The sequence below is a fragment of the Marmota flaviventris genome, chromosome 11, assembly GCF_047511675.1.
Source record: "Marmota flaviventris isolate mMarFla1 chromosome 11, mMarFla1.hap1, whole genome shotgun sequence".
Taxonomy (NCBI): domain Eukaryota; kingdom Metazoa; phylum Chordata; class Mammalia; order Rodentia; family Sciuridae; genus Marmota; species Marmota flaviventris.
In genome coordinates, this window is record NC_092508.1 from 93679499 (window position 1) to 93695109 (window position 15611).

The following is a 15611-nucleotide window of genomic DNA, read 5'->3' on the forward strand; positions in this document are numbered from 1 at the left end:
ATACCTTGATTGATCTTTTTCTTTTTCTTTTTTTTTGGGGGGACGGGGGCTGGGGATCAAACTCAGGGCCTCACATGTGCTAGGTGAGTGCTCTACCTCTGAACCACAACCCCAGGCCTGGAATATCTTTTTTTAAAAAATCTATCAGTCATTTCTTTTTTAAGATAATTTAAAGGTTGTTTTTTTTTAAGTTAGGTGATTAAAACCCTATTTCTTCACTCTATATCCTTGAAAACAGATTCTTTTTGGCTTGTTTACAAATATTAATGAGAGCTCTTTAATTACAATTCTAATCATTAGTTCCCTATCCTTCAGGAGACCAGCATGAAGTCCCAATCATCTGTTTGTAAAACAGAGGTTTATTAATTCTTTTAGGAACAAGAGCTAAATGACAAGAGGTAGTAATGGTTTCTACCAGAGCTACCCTTTGATCAAAGTCTGTTAAACCTGACATCAGTGCTTTGATTGGTGGCCTGTGCTTCACTGGAATAGCACCAGGCTTTGAAGTGCCTTATTGTTTTTTATGAGTTTTACTAAATTTCCTTTTCCTCTCTTTCAGTTCTAATAACTGACTTTTAAACCTATCATATGGCCAGAAGATTTGTCTCAAAAGACCAGTAGTTTACCATGGTACAAAATAAAGCAAATAGATTAGGTCCCTGAGCCTTCCAGATAAAAACATGTGTTGCCATCTTAAGCATTTAACAATTTTTATTCCTAGCGCTTCTCACCAAAGGCAAGATTTTTCCTTTGTTTTTCAAAAATAATATTGAACAAAAGAGAGGAACACAATGGCTAGTGTCAGCTATTTGACTGAAGAGAGGAGTATATGTTCCTCTGTCTCCATTCATCATGACATGGGCATGTTGCCTTGACTACATTTTTCTATGAGTCTTGTGATAAAAATCACTATAGGCTCGGATCACATCTCAATTTTAGAAATTTTATTTTTAAGTTCCTTATTTATCACACATTTAAAGGGTTATTTTCTCTAATCATTTCTTTCTAAGGACAAATAGTCATGGTGAGTTAGGATGTTTGTCTGTAACTTATTACTGTAATGTCTTTTCTAAGTACAAGAATATTGTTATAAAAGATAAAAGACTTTTTAATTAAATCTTGCTATGCAGTAACCAAGCTTTACCAGACCATAAAAATATTTTGTCTTTCTGTGTTCCTGCCTATCTTGGTCACTAAGGAAAATGATAACAATAATAGAGTCATTAGTTCTTAAAATATCAGCCTGCCAGTATGGTATGGTGCTTAATATTTAGCTAATAGTATGACTGTTGGAATTTAAAGATTCTGTTCCATTTCAGTGACACCAATAAGGTTATTTCTTTAGACTCTAAGTAGCAGAGAATCATGTTATTACTTAATTTAACATTTTTAGAAAATGTGTTTATTTGGAAAGTATTATTTACAATTATTTTGCCTTTTTCTCAGGTGCTTTAATTAGTAAAGCCACTGACAGCTGTAGAAGTGTCACCAACTCCACTAAAAATGGACACTTGATTAAAAAATTAATATTGAAAGGACAACATAACAATCATTAGAAACATCTTACAGACAGAAATTTTGCATTTATTTTTAGTATATGTATCTATAAATCAGTATGTTATTAAAAGTTAATTTCATTTAGAAAAAATAGGCCCAAATCTTCATCATGTCAGCTTTGGACCTGACTTCCTTAACAAAACTCCTAAAGCACAAGAAGTAAAATTAAGAATCAATAAATGGGATGGACTCAAACTAAAAAGCTTCTTCACAACAACAGAAACTATCAATAACTTGAAGAGAGAGCCCAGAGAGTGTGAGAACATCTTTACTACACTCACATCAGATAGAGCACTAATCTCCAGGATACATAAAGAACTCAAAAAACTTAAACAACAACAACAAAAGTAATCCAATCAATAAATGGACTAAGGAACTGAACAAACACTTCACAAAAGAAGAAATACAGTTGATCCACAAACATATGAAAAAATGTTCATCATCTCTAACAATTAGAGAAATGCAAATCAAAAGTATTCTAAGATTTCATCTCACTCCAATCAGAATGGCAATTATCAAGAATATAAGCAATAATAAATGTTGGTGAGAATATGGAGAAAAAGGTACACTCATACATTGTTGGTAGGACTGCAAATTGGTACAACCACTATGGAAAGCAGTGTGGAGATTCCTCAGAAAACTTGGAGTGGAACTACCATTTAACCCAGTCTTCCCATTCTTTGGTTTATACCCAAAGGACTTAATATTAGCATGCTGTAGTGTCACAGAAACATCAGTGTTTATAGCAGCTCAATTCAAGAGCGAAACTATGGAACCAATCTAGGTGCCCTTCAACAGATGAATGGATAAATATATGTAGTACATATACACAATGGAATATTACTCAGCCTTAAAGAAGAATAGAATTACGGCATTTGACGGTAAATGGATGGTAGTAGAGAATATCATGCTAAGTGAAATAAGTCAATCCCAAAGAACCAAAGGCCAAGTGTTTTTTTCTGATAAGCAGATAATGATCCATAGTGGGGAAGTAGGGAAGAATGAAGGAACTTCAGATTGTGCAGAAGGGAGTAAGGGGAAGGGAGAGGATATGGAAATGGGAAGGACCTTAAAATGAGACAGAATTATTACCCTATATACATATATATACTACTGGTGTGAGTGCAGTACAGCAAGAGGAAGGAGAAGTTGTGCTCCTCTTGTGTACAGTATGTCAAAATGCATTCTACTGTCATGTATAGCTAATTAGAACAATTTTTTTAAAAGGCAAAAAAAAGTTTCTTCTATTATTAATCAGCCATGTCCCAAATACCAACTGAAACCTGCTTGAGGATTTAGTGGTAATATATCTCTGTCTCAAAACATCTAGGGTTGTGTGTTTTGTTTTAAGCTGACCTAGGTGATATTCAAGTCTTTGAGTCCTGCCAATATGGTAAATTTTTAAAATATTTTTTAGTTGTAGATGGACACAGTATCTTTATTTATTTTTATGTGGTGCTGAGGATTGAACCCAATGCCTCACATGTACAAGGCGGGCGCTCTACCAATGAGCTACAGCCCCAGACCCAGTATGGTAATTTCCTAGCTATTAGAATCCTGTGCTTTCTTCTCTTCACCTCAGCAACAGTTTTCCTCTTTTTGACTGTGCAAACACTTTAGTAGCATGTTTTATGCCTGCATAGGAGTTACTCTCTATAGGTATTCATTAGTTTTGAAAAATTATCATGAGAGAAGCCAGAGGGACTTTCATGAATTATCTAAAGACTTCATATGTTTGTTTCCTTTATAAAAGTTAGATTTACTACCCATGTGTATATTTGACATGTGATTTCTCAATCCCTCTTTACCTTAAATAAGTGAGGAAAGAAATGGAGTTTTAAAACCACAAGTGCATTTTGAAATATTTTATCCTATTCTCATAATCTTAGATGGGTCTTGAATCCCTTTGAGACTATGGGAAAAAAAGAACTGCTCTCTCAAAACACATGTGCAATGTACACAATATTTTATAGTCAATTTCAGGGGCTCACAGAAGGCCCTCTAAGGTCTTGAGAAGTCCATGGGTCACAAGTTAAAAACCCATGTTTTAAAAACCCTTTCTTTATTTTCATCTAGTGCATATTATTATCTTTAGGATGTAGCAAAGAGGTTTTCTCCCTTGATTTCCTATCAATCATAGCTGCTAAATGTGAAAGAAACCTCATCAATGAACTTCCTGCCGAATTGCCCAAAGGCTGTAATCAGAAATCATAACTAATGGTATGGATTGGATTTCTCCCTGCTTTCCTCAGAGGAAATCTTTATTCCTATTAAGTCTTTTAGCTTCTGGTAGCTCCGTAGCCAAGATACTAACTTGTAAGATTCACTACCTGTGACAACATTCATTATTGTCCAATTTAGCCATCATTTCATTAGCCATCATCATTGCAAATCTTCCCATTTGCTAAAATTATATTCTTAGTGTATCCTTTGGTCAAGAAATTATTAGAATAATTTCTACCCACTCCTTTCTTTTCTGAATTTGACATGCTGAAGGCTCAATTTATTGTTATCCAAGTGGCATGCATTTTTAGAAAAGTACCCATGTTGATCACTCCCATGCACTGTTAGTAAACTCTCATAGTAGCAAAGGTAATTTCTGTAAGTAATTCCTAACCTTTCCTCCCAAACTGCTTCTAATACATAATAAAAATTTCTCAAATGCTGTTTTCCAAAATTAGTCATTGCTTAAGTAGTAAAAGTTCTTTTTAAAAATAGTTTAATTAAATAACTCAATTAAGGAGCCCACCTCTATTTGAAGGCCCTGAGAATTCTCTTTTTGGGGGAAGATTTCTTTCATTGTTTGATGTTGTTGAGAAGATTGCTTTTGTTTTAGCAAGTCTTAAACAATTTTATTAGTGGAAAGGTGAAGAGGTAAACCTTTAAAGAAACAAATTCTTTAAAATGTAGAATGGAACAAAGTTCTGAAATTAAACATTATTTAGTAGATGTAACAGCAGTCTATTATATATTTTATGTGTATAACAATACTGTTTTATTTTGCTCTTCTTACAAAAATGTTTTTAAAACAATGTTTAGGAAGAGAGGCAGTTGAGGGAGTAAAGCACTAAGTGGAAAATAAGCAGATTAAGCCAAAGACTACTTAATTAATGGTGATATCATTATCATATTTCTCTTATCAGCTCCCTGGTGGCTAGCACTGTATCCTCCTTGAAAAGCCTTACTAGATTAACAAAAAAATGTATTGAGACTGTTAAGTGATCCCTCAAGAAAACAGTCAGTGATGACTGTATAGGAAGTCTCCCACACAGAATGTTGCATAGCATTTTAGTGTCTTACTCTTAAATGAGTACACAATGAAAGATCACCAGGCATGGAGGAAAGCCTCTCATGAAAAGCAAATGTGTAAGACAAGAAAGACAGTAAAACAAAAACTATAATTAATAACCACAGAGAAGTAAAAAGAAATATTTTGCCCATGAATTGAGTAAGACAAAGAAAATTATCAGCAAACAGGTGCATGCTCTTAGAAATTAAAGTTATACTATCAGCAATTAATAATTCATTAAGGAAGGAAAAGAGATACTGAGAAAATCACCTAGAAATAACAAATGGAAAATGAGAAAAGACAGAGGAAGGAAAAGTAACATAAGAAAATTTCCCCAAACCAAAGGATGCAAGTTCTAATTGAAAATATCTACCAAACACCTATTATGATGACTGAAAAACCATATGTGCTAAAGCCTCAGCCCCCCTGATCTTTAAGTTTTAGTTTTTTAGTTTTCTTCTGGGTTACTCTTCCTCAGAATGTTGTCTCCCTGTTTGCTGTCCTTTTCTTTAACTTTTCTCAAACTATTTGTGTCATGACATCCAGTCCAATAACTGTATACAACTGTTTGGGCAGTGGTTTCTGAATGTCAAAATCCAGTTGTTTCTTTCTCTTGGACTCCAGACCTGCCTCTTAAAACTTTCCACCATGGTATCAACCTGTTCTTATATGTCTGAAAGTAAACTTTTTTTCTTATTTCCTCTTATTTTTTTCTCTTTTTTGCTTTCTGATGAATCTACTTATCTTCCTGTGTTTCCTGTTACAGCAACTGAAAATATCCCTACCATGTTGCAAGTCAGAAATCCTCAGGACTCTGAGGATTACTAAGGACACAAACATCTCCCCCACCTCTCACATTCAATCAGTGGTGTTATATCAAATCCTCTTGGTGATAAGCCTCATGTGTCCTGAGTGCCCAGGCCAGCCTACTATTCCTCATTCTTAATATGAAGGGCAACCAGGGTCATTGGATATTTTAGGAGGAAATCTATAGCATGAACAGGGTAAACAAATACTAAAACGCATCCTGAAGATAACTTTCTAAAATCTTCTAATTAGTAGCTTCAGATTTACAGTGATACTGCAAATTTAAATAAAACCAGAATACTATGAAAAAAAAAATCAAGGAACAAAAGGATGTTAAAAGTATGACTGCCAAATTAAAATAATTCTATAGAAGAGTTGAGAGAGAAAAACTCCAAGTATTTATGGAGTAAAAAGACAAAAGAGGAAAATATGAGAGTCAATAAATAAGACATAAATGTATAGATCCAACACTATACTAACAGGAATCCCAGAAAAAAAGAGTAAATGAAAAGGAAAAAAAATTATCAAAGAATCATAGAAATTTCCAATAGCTAAACTTAATATTATTCAAAATGAATAGGCATATGTAAATATAGATGATATAGATGCATATAGATCATTATCAAATTTTAGAACACTAGTGATAGAAGTTCCAGAAAGCCTCTAAAATGAAGAAAAAATTTATAACTTACAAAGGAATAATATCATCAGCATTATCCAGTGTTGGATGAATTAGTAATATTGTTAAAGATTTGTATGCCCAGCTTTGAGCAATGATGCATGCCTATAATCCCAGCTGAGGCAGGAGGATCATAAGTTCAGTGCCAGCCTCAGCAACTTAGTAAGACCATAAGCATAAGACCCCATCTCAAAGTAGAATATAAAAAGGGCTGGGGATGTGGCTCAGTAGTTAAATGTCCCTGAATCCAATCCCCAAGACCAAAACTAAAAAATAAAAGGGATTCGTATGCCCAGCGTGACCACTAATGATGAGGGCAAACTTAATTCATTTCCAGACAGGCATAGACTCAGAAAATTTACCTCCCTTATAAAGTCAAATGCTTAACTTTATGTCTGCCAAACATTTGTCAGTATTTTCAAAATCCTATAAGCTCTCTTTGCAGTTTTATTGTATAGAATATAATATTTTCTTTAAATGTTTAACTGTCTTTATTTTTACCTTCTTAAAAGAAATGCCAAGCTCTATCTGCTAATCTGTCTTCTTCACCCTTTTCTTTTGACATATAGTATACAATTTCTCATCTGGTTGTACATGATGTGGAATTTCATTAGTCTTGTATTCATATATGAACAAGGGAAAGTAATGTCCAATTCATTCTACTAATTTTCCTCCTCCAAATCCATCTCCCTTCCCTTCATTCCCCTTTGTCTAATCCAAAGTACTTATTTTTCCTTCTGTTCTTCCCTATTGTGAGATAGCACACGCATATCAGAGAGAACATTGGCCTTTGCTTTGGGGGATTGGCTTATTTCACTTAGCATAATAGTCTCCAGTTCCATCCATTTACTGGCAAATGCCAAAATTTCATTTCTCTTTATGGTTGAGTAATATTTCATTGTGTGTGTGTGTGTGTGTGTGTGTGTGTGTCACATTTTCTTTTCCGTTCATCTGTTGAAGGGCATCTAAGTTGGTTCCATAGTTTAGCTCTTGTGAATTGAGCTGCTATAAACATTGATGTGGCTATATCATTATAGTATGCTGATTTTAAGTCCTTTGAGTACATCCCAAGGAATAGGATAGTTGGGTCAGTGGTGATTCCATTCCAAATTTTCTGAGGGATCTCCCTACTGCTTTCCATAGTGGTTGTACCAATCTGCAGTCCCACCAACATTTATTGTTACTCGTTTTCTTGATAATGGCCATTCTGACTGAAATGAGATGAAACTCAGTGTATTTTTAATTTGCATTTCTCTAACCCCTAGAGATATTGAACATTTTTTCATATATTTGTTGATGAATTTTATTTCTTCTTCTATGAAGTGCCCGTTCAGTTCTTTTGCTCATTTATTGATTGGGTTATTTGGGGGTTTTATGGTGTTAAGTTTTTTGAGTTCTTTATACATCCTGGAGATTAATGCTCTATCTGAAGTGCAGGTGGCAAAGATTTTCTCCAGTTTTGTAGGCTCTCTCTTCATGTTCTTGATTATTTCCTTTGCTGTGAAAAAAAAATTTTTGGTTTGATTCCATCCCATTTTTTGATTTCTAATTTTATTTCTTGCATTTTAAGAGTCTTGTTAAGAAACTTGGTTCCTGTGCCAACATGATGTAGATTTGGGCCTACTTTTTTTTCTTTTTGGCGAAAGGTATCTGTTCTAATGCCTAGGTCCTTGATCCACTTTGAGTTAATTTTTGTTCTGAGTGAGAGATGGTGTTTAATTTAATTTTGCTACATATGGATTTTCAGTTTTCCTAGCACTTTGTTGAAGAGGCTATCTTTTCTCCATGTATGTTTTTGGTGCCTTTGTCTAGTATGAAATAACTGTATTTATGTGGATTTCTCTCTGTCTCTTCTATTCTGTACCATTGGTCTACATATGTCTGTTTTGGTGCCAGTACCATTCCATTTTTGTTACTGTGGCTCTATAGTATAGTTTAAGGTCTGGTGTTGTGATGCCTACTGCTTCACTTTTCTTGCTAAGGATTGCTTTGACTTTTCCAAATATTCAAAAGCAAATGAATTTCATGAGTTCTTTTTCTATTTCTGTGAAGAACATTGGAATTTTAATAGGAATTTTATTAAATCTGTATAGCACTTTTGATAGTATGGCCACTTTGACAATATTAATTCTGCCTATCCAAGAACATAGGAGATCTTTCCATCTTCTAGGGTCATCTTCAATTTCTTTCTTTAGTATTCTGTAGTTTTCATTGTAGAGGTCTTTCGCCTCTTTTGCTAGATTGATTCCCAAATTTTTATTTTATTTTGAGTTTTTTATAGTTTTCCTAATTTCTCTTTCAGATGATTTACCACTGATACATTGATTTTGGGGTGTTAATTCTATATCCTGCTACACTGCTGAATTCATTTATGAGCTCTAGAAGTTTTCTGGTGGAGTTTTTTGGTCTTCTAAGTATAAAATCATGTCATTGGCAAATAGGGATGTTTTGAGTTCTTTTCCTATTTGTGTCCCTTTAATTTCTTTCTTCCATCTAATTGCTCTGGCTAGAGTTTCAAGGATGTTGTTGAATAGAAGTGGTGAAAGAGGGTATCCTTGTTTTGTTCCAGTTCTTAGAGGGAATGCTTTTAATTTTCTCCGTTTAGAATGATGTTGGCCTTGGGTTTAGCATATGTAGCTTTTACAATGTTGAGGTATGTTCCTATTTTCCCTAGTTTTTCTGTTGTGTTAAACATGCTGTATTTTGTCAATTGCTTTTGCTGCATCTGCTGAGATAATCATGTGATACTTGTCTTTAAGTCTATTGATGTGATGATGAATTATGTTTATTGATTTCTGTATGTTGAACCAAACTTGCATCACTGGGAAGAACCCACCTTGATCATGATGTACTGTGTTTTTTAATGTTTTTTTATGTTATTTGCCAGAATTTTATTGAGAATTTTTGCATCCATGTTCATGAGGAATATTGGTCTGAAATTTTCTTTCCTTGATGTGTCTTTTCTGGTTTTGGTACCAGGGTGATAACCAGCTTCATAGAATGAGTTTGAAAAGGATTCCTTCCTTTTCTATTTCATGGAATAATTTGAGGATTATTGGTGTTGATTCTTCTTTGAAAGTCTGGTAGAACTCAGCTGAAAATCCATCTGATCCTGGGCTTTTCTTAGTTAGTAGGCTTTTGATAGCGTCTTCAATTTCATTACTTGAAATTGATCCGTTTTAATTGTCTATGTCCTCTTCATTCAGTTTGGGTAAGTCGTATGTCTCTAGAACTTTGTTGTCTTCAAGATATTCTATTTTATTAGAGTATAAAAATTTTCAAAATAATTTCTGATTATCATTTGCATTTCAGTAGTGTCAGTCATGATATTTCCTTTTTCATCACAAATTTTAGTTATTTGAGTTTTCTCACTCTTTGTTAGCTTGGCTAAGTGTTTATCAATTTTATTTATTTTTTTCAAAGAACCAACATTTTGTTTTCTAAATTATTTCTTTTGTTTCAATTTCATTGATTTCAGCTCTGATTTTAATTTGTGTCTTCTGCTTTTGGTGTTTATTTTTATAATATAATATTAACTATATATAATATAATATAATATTAAATAAATATTTGGCAATTTCCTATTCTTTTGATGAATGAGTGCAATTCAATGAACTTTCCTCTTAGAAGTGCCTTCATAGTGTCGCAGATAATTTGATATGTTGTGTTGCTCTTCTCATTTACCTCTTAAGTATTTTTTTTTATTTCATCTTTGGTTTCTTCTGCTATCCATGGGTCACTCAGTACCATGTTTTTTAGTCCCCAGGTGTTAGAAAAGCTTCTATTTTTTATTTTATTGTTGATTTCCAATTTCATTCCATTATGATCTGATAGAATGCAAAGTATTATCTCTATTTTTTTATTTGCTAAATGTTGCTTTGTGGTCTAAGATATTGCCTATTTTAGAGAAGGATCCATGTGTTGCTTCTCTGCTAAGAAGAAAGTAATTCATTCATTGATGGATGAAATACTCAATATGTCTGTTAAGTCTAAATTATTTGATTGTATTATTTAATTCTGTCATTTCTTTATTTAATTTTTGTTTGGAGGATCTATCCCACGGTGAGAGAGGTATGTTAAAGTCACCCAGTATTATTGTGTTATGGTCTATTTGATTCTTGAAATTAAGAAGGGTTTATTTGATGTATGTATGCTCCATTTAGGGGGCCATAAATATTCATGATTATTATATCTTATTGATATATAATTCATTTAAGCAGTATGAAATGTCCTTCTTTGTCCCTTCTGATGAACTTTGGCTTGAAGTCCATTTTATCTGATATGAAGATAATAATCCCTGCTTGTTTATGAGATCCATGTGAATGATGTTTTATTCCCATCCTTTTACCTTCAGTCTGTGGATGTCTTTGCCTATGAGTTCTGTCTTTTGGAGACAGTATATTGTTGGGTCTTTTTTATTTTTTTAATCCAATCTGCCAGTCTATGTCTTTTGATTGATGAGTTTTCTTCAAAGTTATTACTGATGTATTATTTTTATTCCCTGTCATTTTGATTTATTTCTGGTTTTTAATTTGAATTAGTTTCTCCTTTGATTGATTATTCCTTTTGTGTAGTTGCTCCCTTTGCTGGTTTTCACTTTAATTTTTTATGAAATATTTTGCTAAGATTGTTCTGTAGTACAGGTTTTCTAGTTGTGAATTCTTTTAACTTTTATTTATCATGAAAGGTTTTTTAAATATATATTAGTTATAGTTGGACACAATACCTTTATTTTATTTATTTATTTTTATGTGGTGCTGAGGATCGAACCCAGGGTCTTGCATGTGCGAGGCGAGCACTCTGCCTCTGAGCCACAACCTCAGCTCTATCATGAAAGGTTTTTATTTTATTGTCAAATCTGAAACTTAATTTTTCTGGGTATAGTATTCTTGGTTGGCATCCATTTTCTTTCAGAACTTTGTATATATTATTTTAGAACCTCCCAGCTTTGAGGGTCTATGTTGAGAAATCAGCTGAGATTCAGATTGGTTTCCTTCTAAATGTATCTGACATTTTTTTCTTTCGCAGCCTTTAAAATTCTATCCTGTTAGGATAGGCATTTTCATAATAATGTGCCTTGGTGTGGGTCTGTTGTAATATTGTACATTTGTGGTCCTGTAATCCTCCTGAATTGGATTTTCCATTTCATTCTTTAGGGTTGAGAACTTTTCTGATATTATTTCATTGAAAAAACACTAAAGTGCATTCCTTTATTGTGTATCTTCATGCCTTCATCTATCCCAATAGATCTTAAATTTGGTCTTTTAATGTTATTCCATATTTCTTGGAAGTTCTGTTCATGGTCTCTTAACATCTTTTCTCCATGGTCTATTTTATTTTCAAGATTATATATTTTGTCTTTATTGCCTGAAACTCTGTCCCTTTTCTTAAAATTTCCTTAGTGCACTATTTGAAAAAATCTTGTTTCTTTGTTAATGATTTCATTTTATATATTTTTCATCTAAATTCTATAACTTCTATACCTAATTAGATAACTTTTTATAGTATTTAATAATGTACAAAAATAGTTGTTCTACATTATTAGGAATGTGGCATGCTTGTCCCTACAATAATACATGTTTTACTTTTACCAAATGTAGGTTTTCCTTCCTTTTTTTTTTTTTTTTTTTTTTTTTTTGGTGTGCGTGTGTGGTGGGGTTTAATATTTTTATTGTGGCAACACAAAATTTGCCATTTTAACCATTTTTTGATATGCAATTTAGTGGCATTATATTCACAATGTTGTGCAGCCATTCCTGATACTTCCAAAACTTTTTCATTATCCCTCATGGAAGCTTTATAATCATTTACCAACAGCTTCCCATTTCCTTTCTCTCTAGCTCTTGGTAACCATTAATCTTTCTGTCTCTATGAATTTGCCAAATCTCTGTTATGCATTACTACTAAGAAGTACAGATAAAATTCATTATGTAAAATATCTCTTTATAGTTACTTGTTTATTTGCTATTATTACCCATAGTTTCTTTTTTATCTATTACTCCATAACCAATTTCTCCGCAACTTAGTGTCTTTGAAAAAAATCGTATATTATTTCTCAGGTTATCTATGAATGCACATTCAACTAGAGTACAACAGGGATGATAGATCTACTCCATGATAACTGTGGCCTTTACTAGAAGATTTTGAAACTTGAGACTAGAATATCTGAAAGCTTGTTTACTCATATGTTTGGCAATTGATGCTGGCTGCTACCTGTGGGCCTTTCTGGGTTATCCACTGGAATATCAGCACATGGTTTTCCCATGTGGCCTGAGCTTCCCCATAACATGGTGACAGGTTCCAAAGGCAAGCATTCCAAGAGAGAAAGGGAAAGTGAGAGAGTGGGCCAGCATGGAGGTGGAGGTCATATTACCCTCAGTGACCTGTCCTAAGAAGTCACACAGTGTCACTTTAACTGTATTCTAAGGGATGTGACAGTTACAGAGGTCTACACAGGTTCTGGGAAGAAGACCATAGACTTTGCCTCTCAGTGGAGCCACATTAGTGGAGCATGTGAGATGGGATAAGAATTTATGTGGTCATCTTTGGAAATACAGTCTGCCACAATGTGTGTCCAGCATAGTTCCCAATTCAGTCCATAGCAGGACTTCTCTAAAATTAACACATTACCTCAACAACTAACTAATTGATCATGGAGATACTTATACTTTCTCTCAGTAGGAAGTTGAGATTTATGCATTAAAAAGAAGATGAAAAATATAGATAATGCTGCAAGGGTTCTTAGACAAAATAAGTATATTTCTTAGAAATAAGCTAATTATTAAATATATTTCTTAGAAACAAGATAGTTATTTAAATGTGTCTATTAAAGAAACAGTTAATAGTTTTACTGCTATTTTCACATGTTTTCTGGTCAGGGTAACATTTTACTTTAAGTAGCATTGTTTATGAATACTATGTCTATAGTTTGGGCATGAAAGTACTTTTCTAGGTTCTTTTTTTATGGGGCAGGTTACTGGGTATTGAACCCCAAGCACTTTGCCATTGAGCTACATCCCCAGCATTTTCATTTTTTTGTTTTCAGACAGGGTCTCAATAAGTTGCTTGCTAAGTAGCTGCAAGTAGCCTTGAATTTGTGATCTTCTTGCCTCAGCTTCCTGGGTCATGGGAATTACAGGCTAGGGTTACTGCCCACCTTAGGTTCTTGATTTATTTGAAGTGTTTAAGTAAATGATTGCTTTCTTTCTCTGACATACATCTGGCTAAGATAGTTTATGAAGTATATTTTTCATTGCATAGCTTATCTAACCATGTTACCTAACTAACCTTTCTAAAATTTTAGTAGCCTCATCTAAAATATGGAAATATTAATAGTAGCTACCTCACAAAACTGACATGAGGACTAAATGAGTTAATATATGTAAAGTGTGTGACACATAGTAAGTGCTAAGAAAAAGATAAGAAGTACATGAATGTCATAATGGTGTTATATAAGAAAAATCATAGTATAATTTAATTCATTTCCAAAAAGGTTTTCACAGGATAATAGAATATGGTTAAGCTCTTTCATTTAGGAGAAATAATTGTTTTTTTTTAATGATTGCTTCTTAATTTAATATCTGTTTGATTTTCCTAGTTTGAAAAAGAAAAACAGCATGATATTCAATCATTCTTTTTACCAAAACCTAAAAAGAGACAGTTGGAGACCTCCTGTGATGAATCAAGGATATTTCAGGAGAAAAATACCATAGTGGCATCGAGGGATATCATTGATTCTGAACATAATTTTGAACCTGAAACTAAAAGATTGAAATCAGTCACCACCCATGACTGCAACAGCCTACCAGAGGAGAAACCATCCAGGCCTGGACAAACCAAAGCCAAACTCATGGAATATGTCCATAAGGCCAAGTCCCCGACAACCACCCCATCCCCTCCTGGAAAGGATTGGCAGTGTGGTTTCTGCACCTATATCAATAATTCACTATTATCTTATTGTGAAATGTGTGAGAATCCTCAAGGCAGTGCTGGTGAGTATGTTGGAAGGTGACTATAGAGGTGGGGGCTAGAGATAACCTGTGTTCTTAGAAACTCCTGTGTACAAAGGTTAGTGTGACTCAGCACTGACTTTAGCTTTTAAAATGGATTAAGAACTTCACATAGTGAAGACTGTGAATCTTTCATAGAATGTGAAAAACTCCTAGTTTTATCAAGAATTCCCAAGCATCTATGATATGACATTAATTTGGCACAAATGGACATTTCTGATTAATGTCAGCAGGATGTGAATTCAGTGGGCAGAAATAGAAGCTCTGTTGCTATGGTAGCAAATATGCCTTATAGTTATAGACCTTCTGCTTTCTTTCCTCTTTAGATACATTTGTTTTTAAAGAAATTATAGATTATTTTTATGTTTAAGTAGCAAAATAATTCAGTTCTTTACCTACTCGGTATACATTGGGCCATTTTTTGCTTGACAGATAATTAAAAACTCCTCCATAGAGCTTTTTTTTAATATATATCTGTAGATGGACGCAACACAATGCCTTTATTTTTATGTAGTGCTGAGAATCGAACCCAGGTCCCGCCCATGCTAGGCGAGCGCTCTACCACTGAGCCACAATCCCAGCCCAGCTTTTTTTTTTTAATATATTTTTAGTTATAGATGGACACAGTATATTTATTTATTTATTTTTATGTGATGCTGAAGATCGAACCCAGTGCCTCCATAGAGCTTTAAAGAATGTATTTGATATATGTTTTATGAGTTTATTCTTTGGTAAAACGTTTTTTTTTTTTTTTCTTTTTAGTACAGAGGGTTCAACCCAGGGTGCTTTACCACTAAGCTATATCCCAGCTCTTTTTATTTTTTATTTTGAGATAGAGTCTCATTAAGTTAACGAGGGCCTCACAACATTGTTGAGGCTGGCCTTGGACTTGGGATCCTCCTGCCTCAGCCTCTGAAGTTGCAGGGATTGTAAAACATATTATTTTAAAGTTAGAAATTATAAACATACCTCAAGTATGTTTTCATAGCATGATATGTCATTTCCTGATGTTTAGTTTCTAATGTGGTTATCAGTGCCCCTGATTATCATAAGAAAAAGATCATTAGTATTCTTTTTGTTTCCAATTTTAGAGAGCATTTTTATCCCAGTGAAAAATGCCAAGTTGAGCTAGGCATGGTGGTCCACACCTGTAAACACAGTGGCTTGGGAGGTTGAGTCGGAAGGACCACAAATTCAAAACCAGCCTCAGCAGTTTAGCAAGGCCCTAGCAGTTTAGCAAGACATTGTCTCAAAATAAAAAATAAAAGGG

The 15611-nt window shown here is 33.7% G+C and overlaps 1 protein-coding gene across 4 annotated transcripts in view; it reads left to right on the forward strand.

The window, feature by feature from the left end:
• Positions 1-15611, forward strand: part of Zranb3 (zinc finger RANBP2-type containing 3) — a 223122-nt gene that overhangs the window by 180132 nt on the left and 27379 nt on the right. For all 4 annotated transcript variants that reach the window (XM_071619227.1, XM_071619228.1, XM_071619230.1 and 1 more), the window contains one exon: positions 13930-14323. In XM_071619227.1, coding sequence (XP_071475328.1) covers positions 13930-14323 — 394 coding nt within the window. The remainder of the gene's footprint in view (positions 1-13929; positions 14324-15611) is intronic.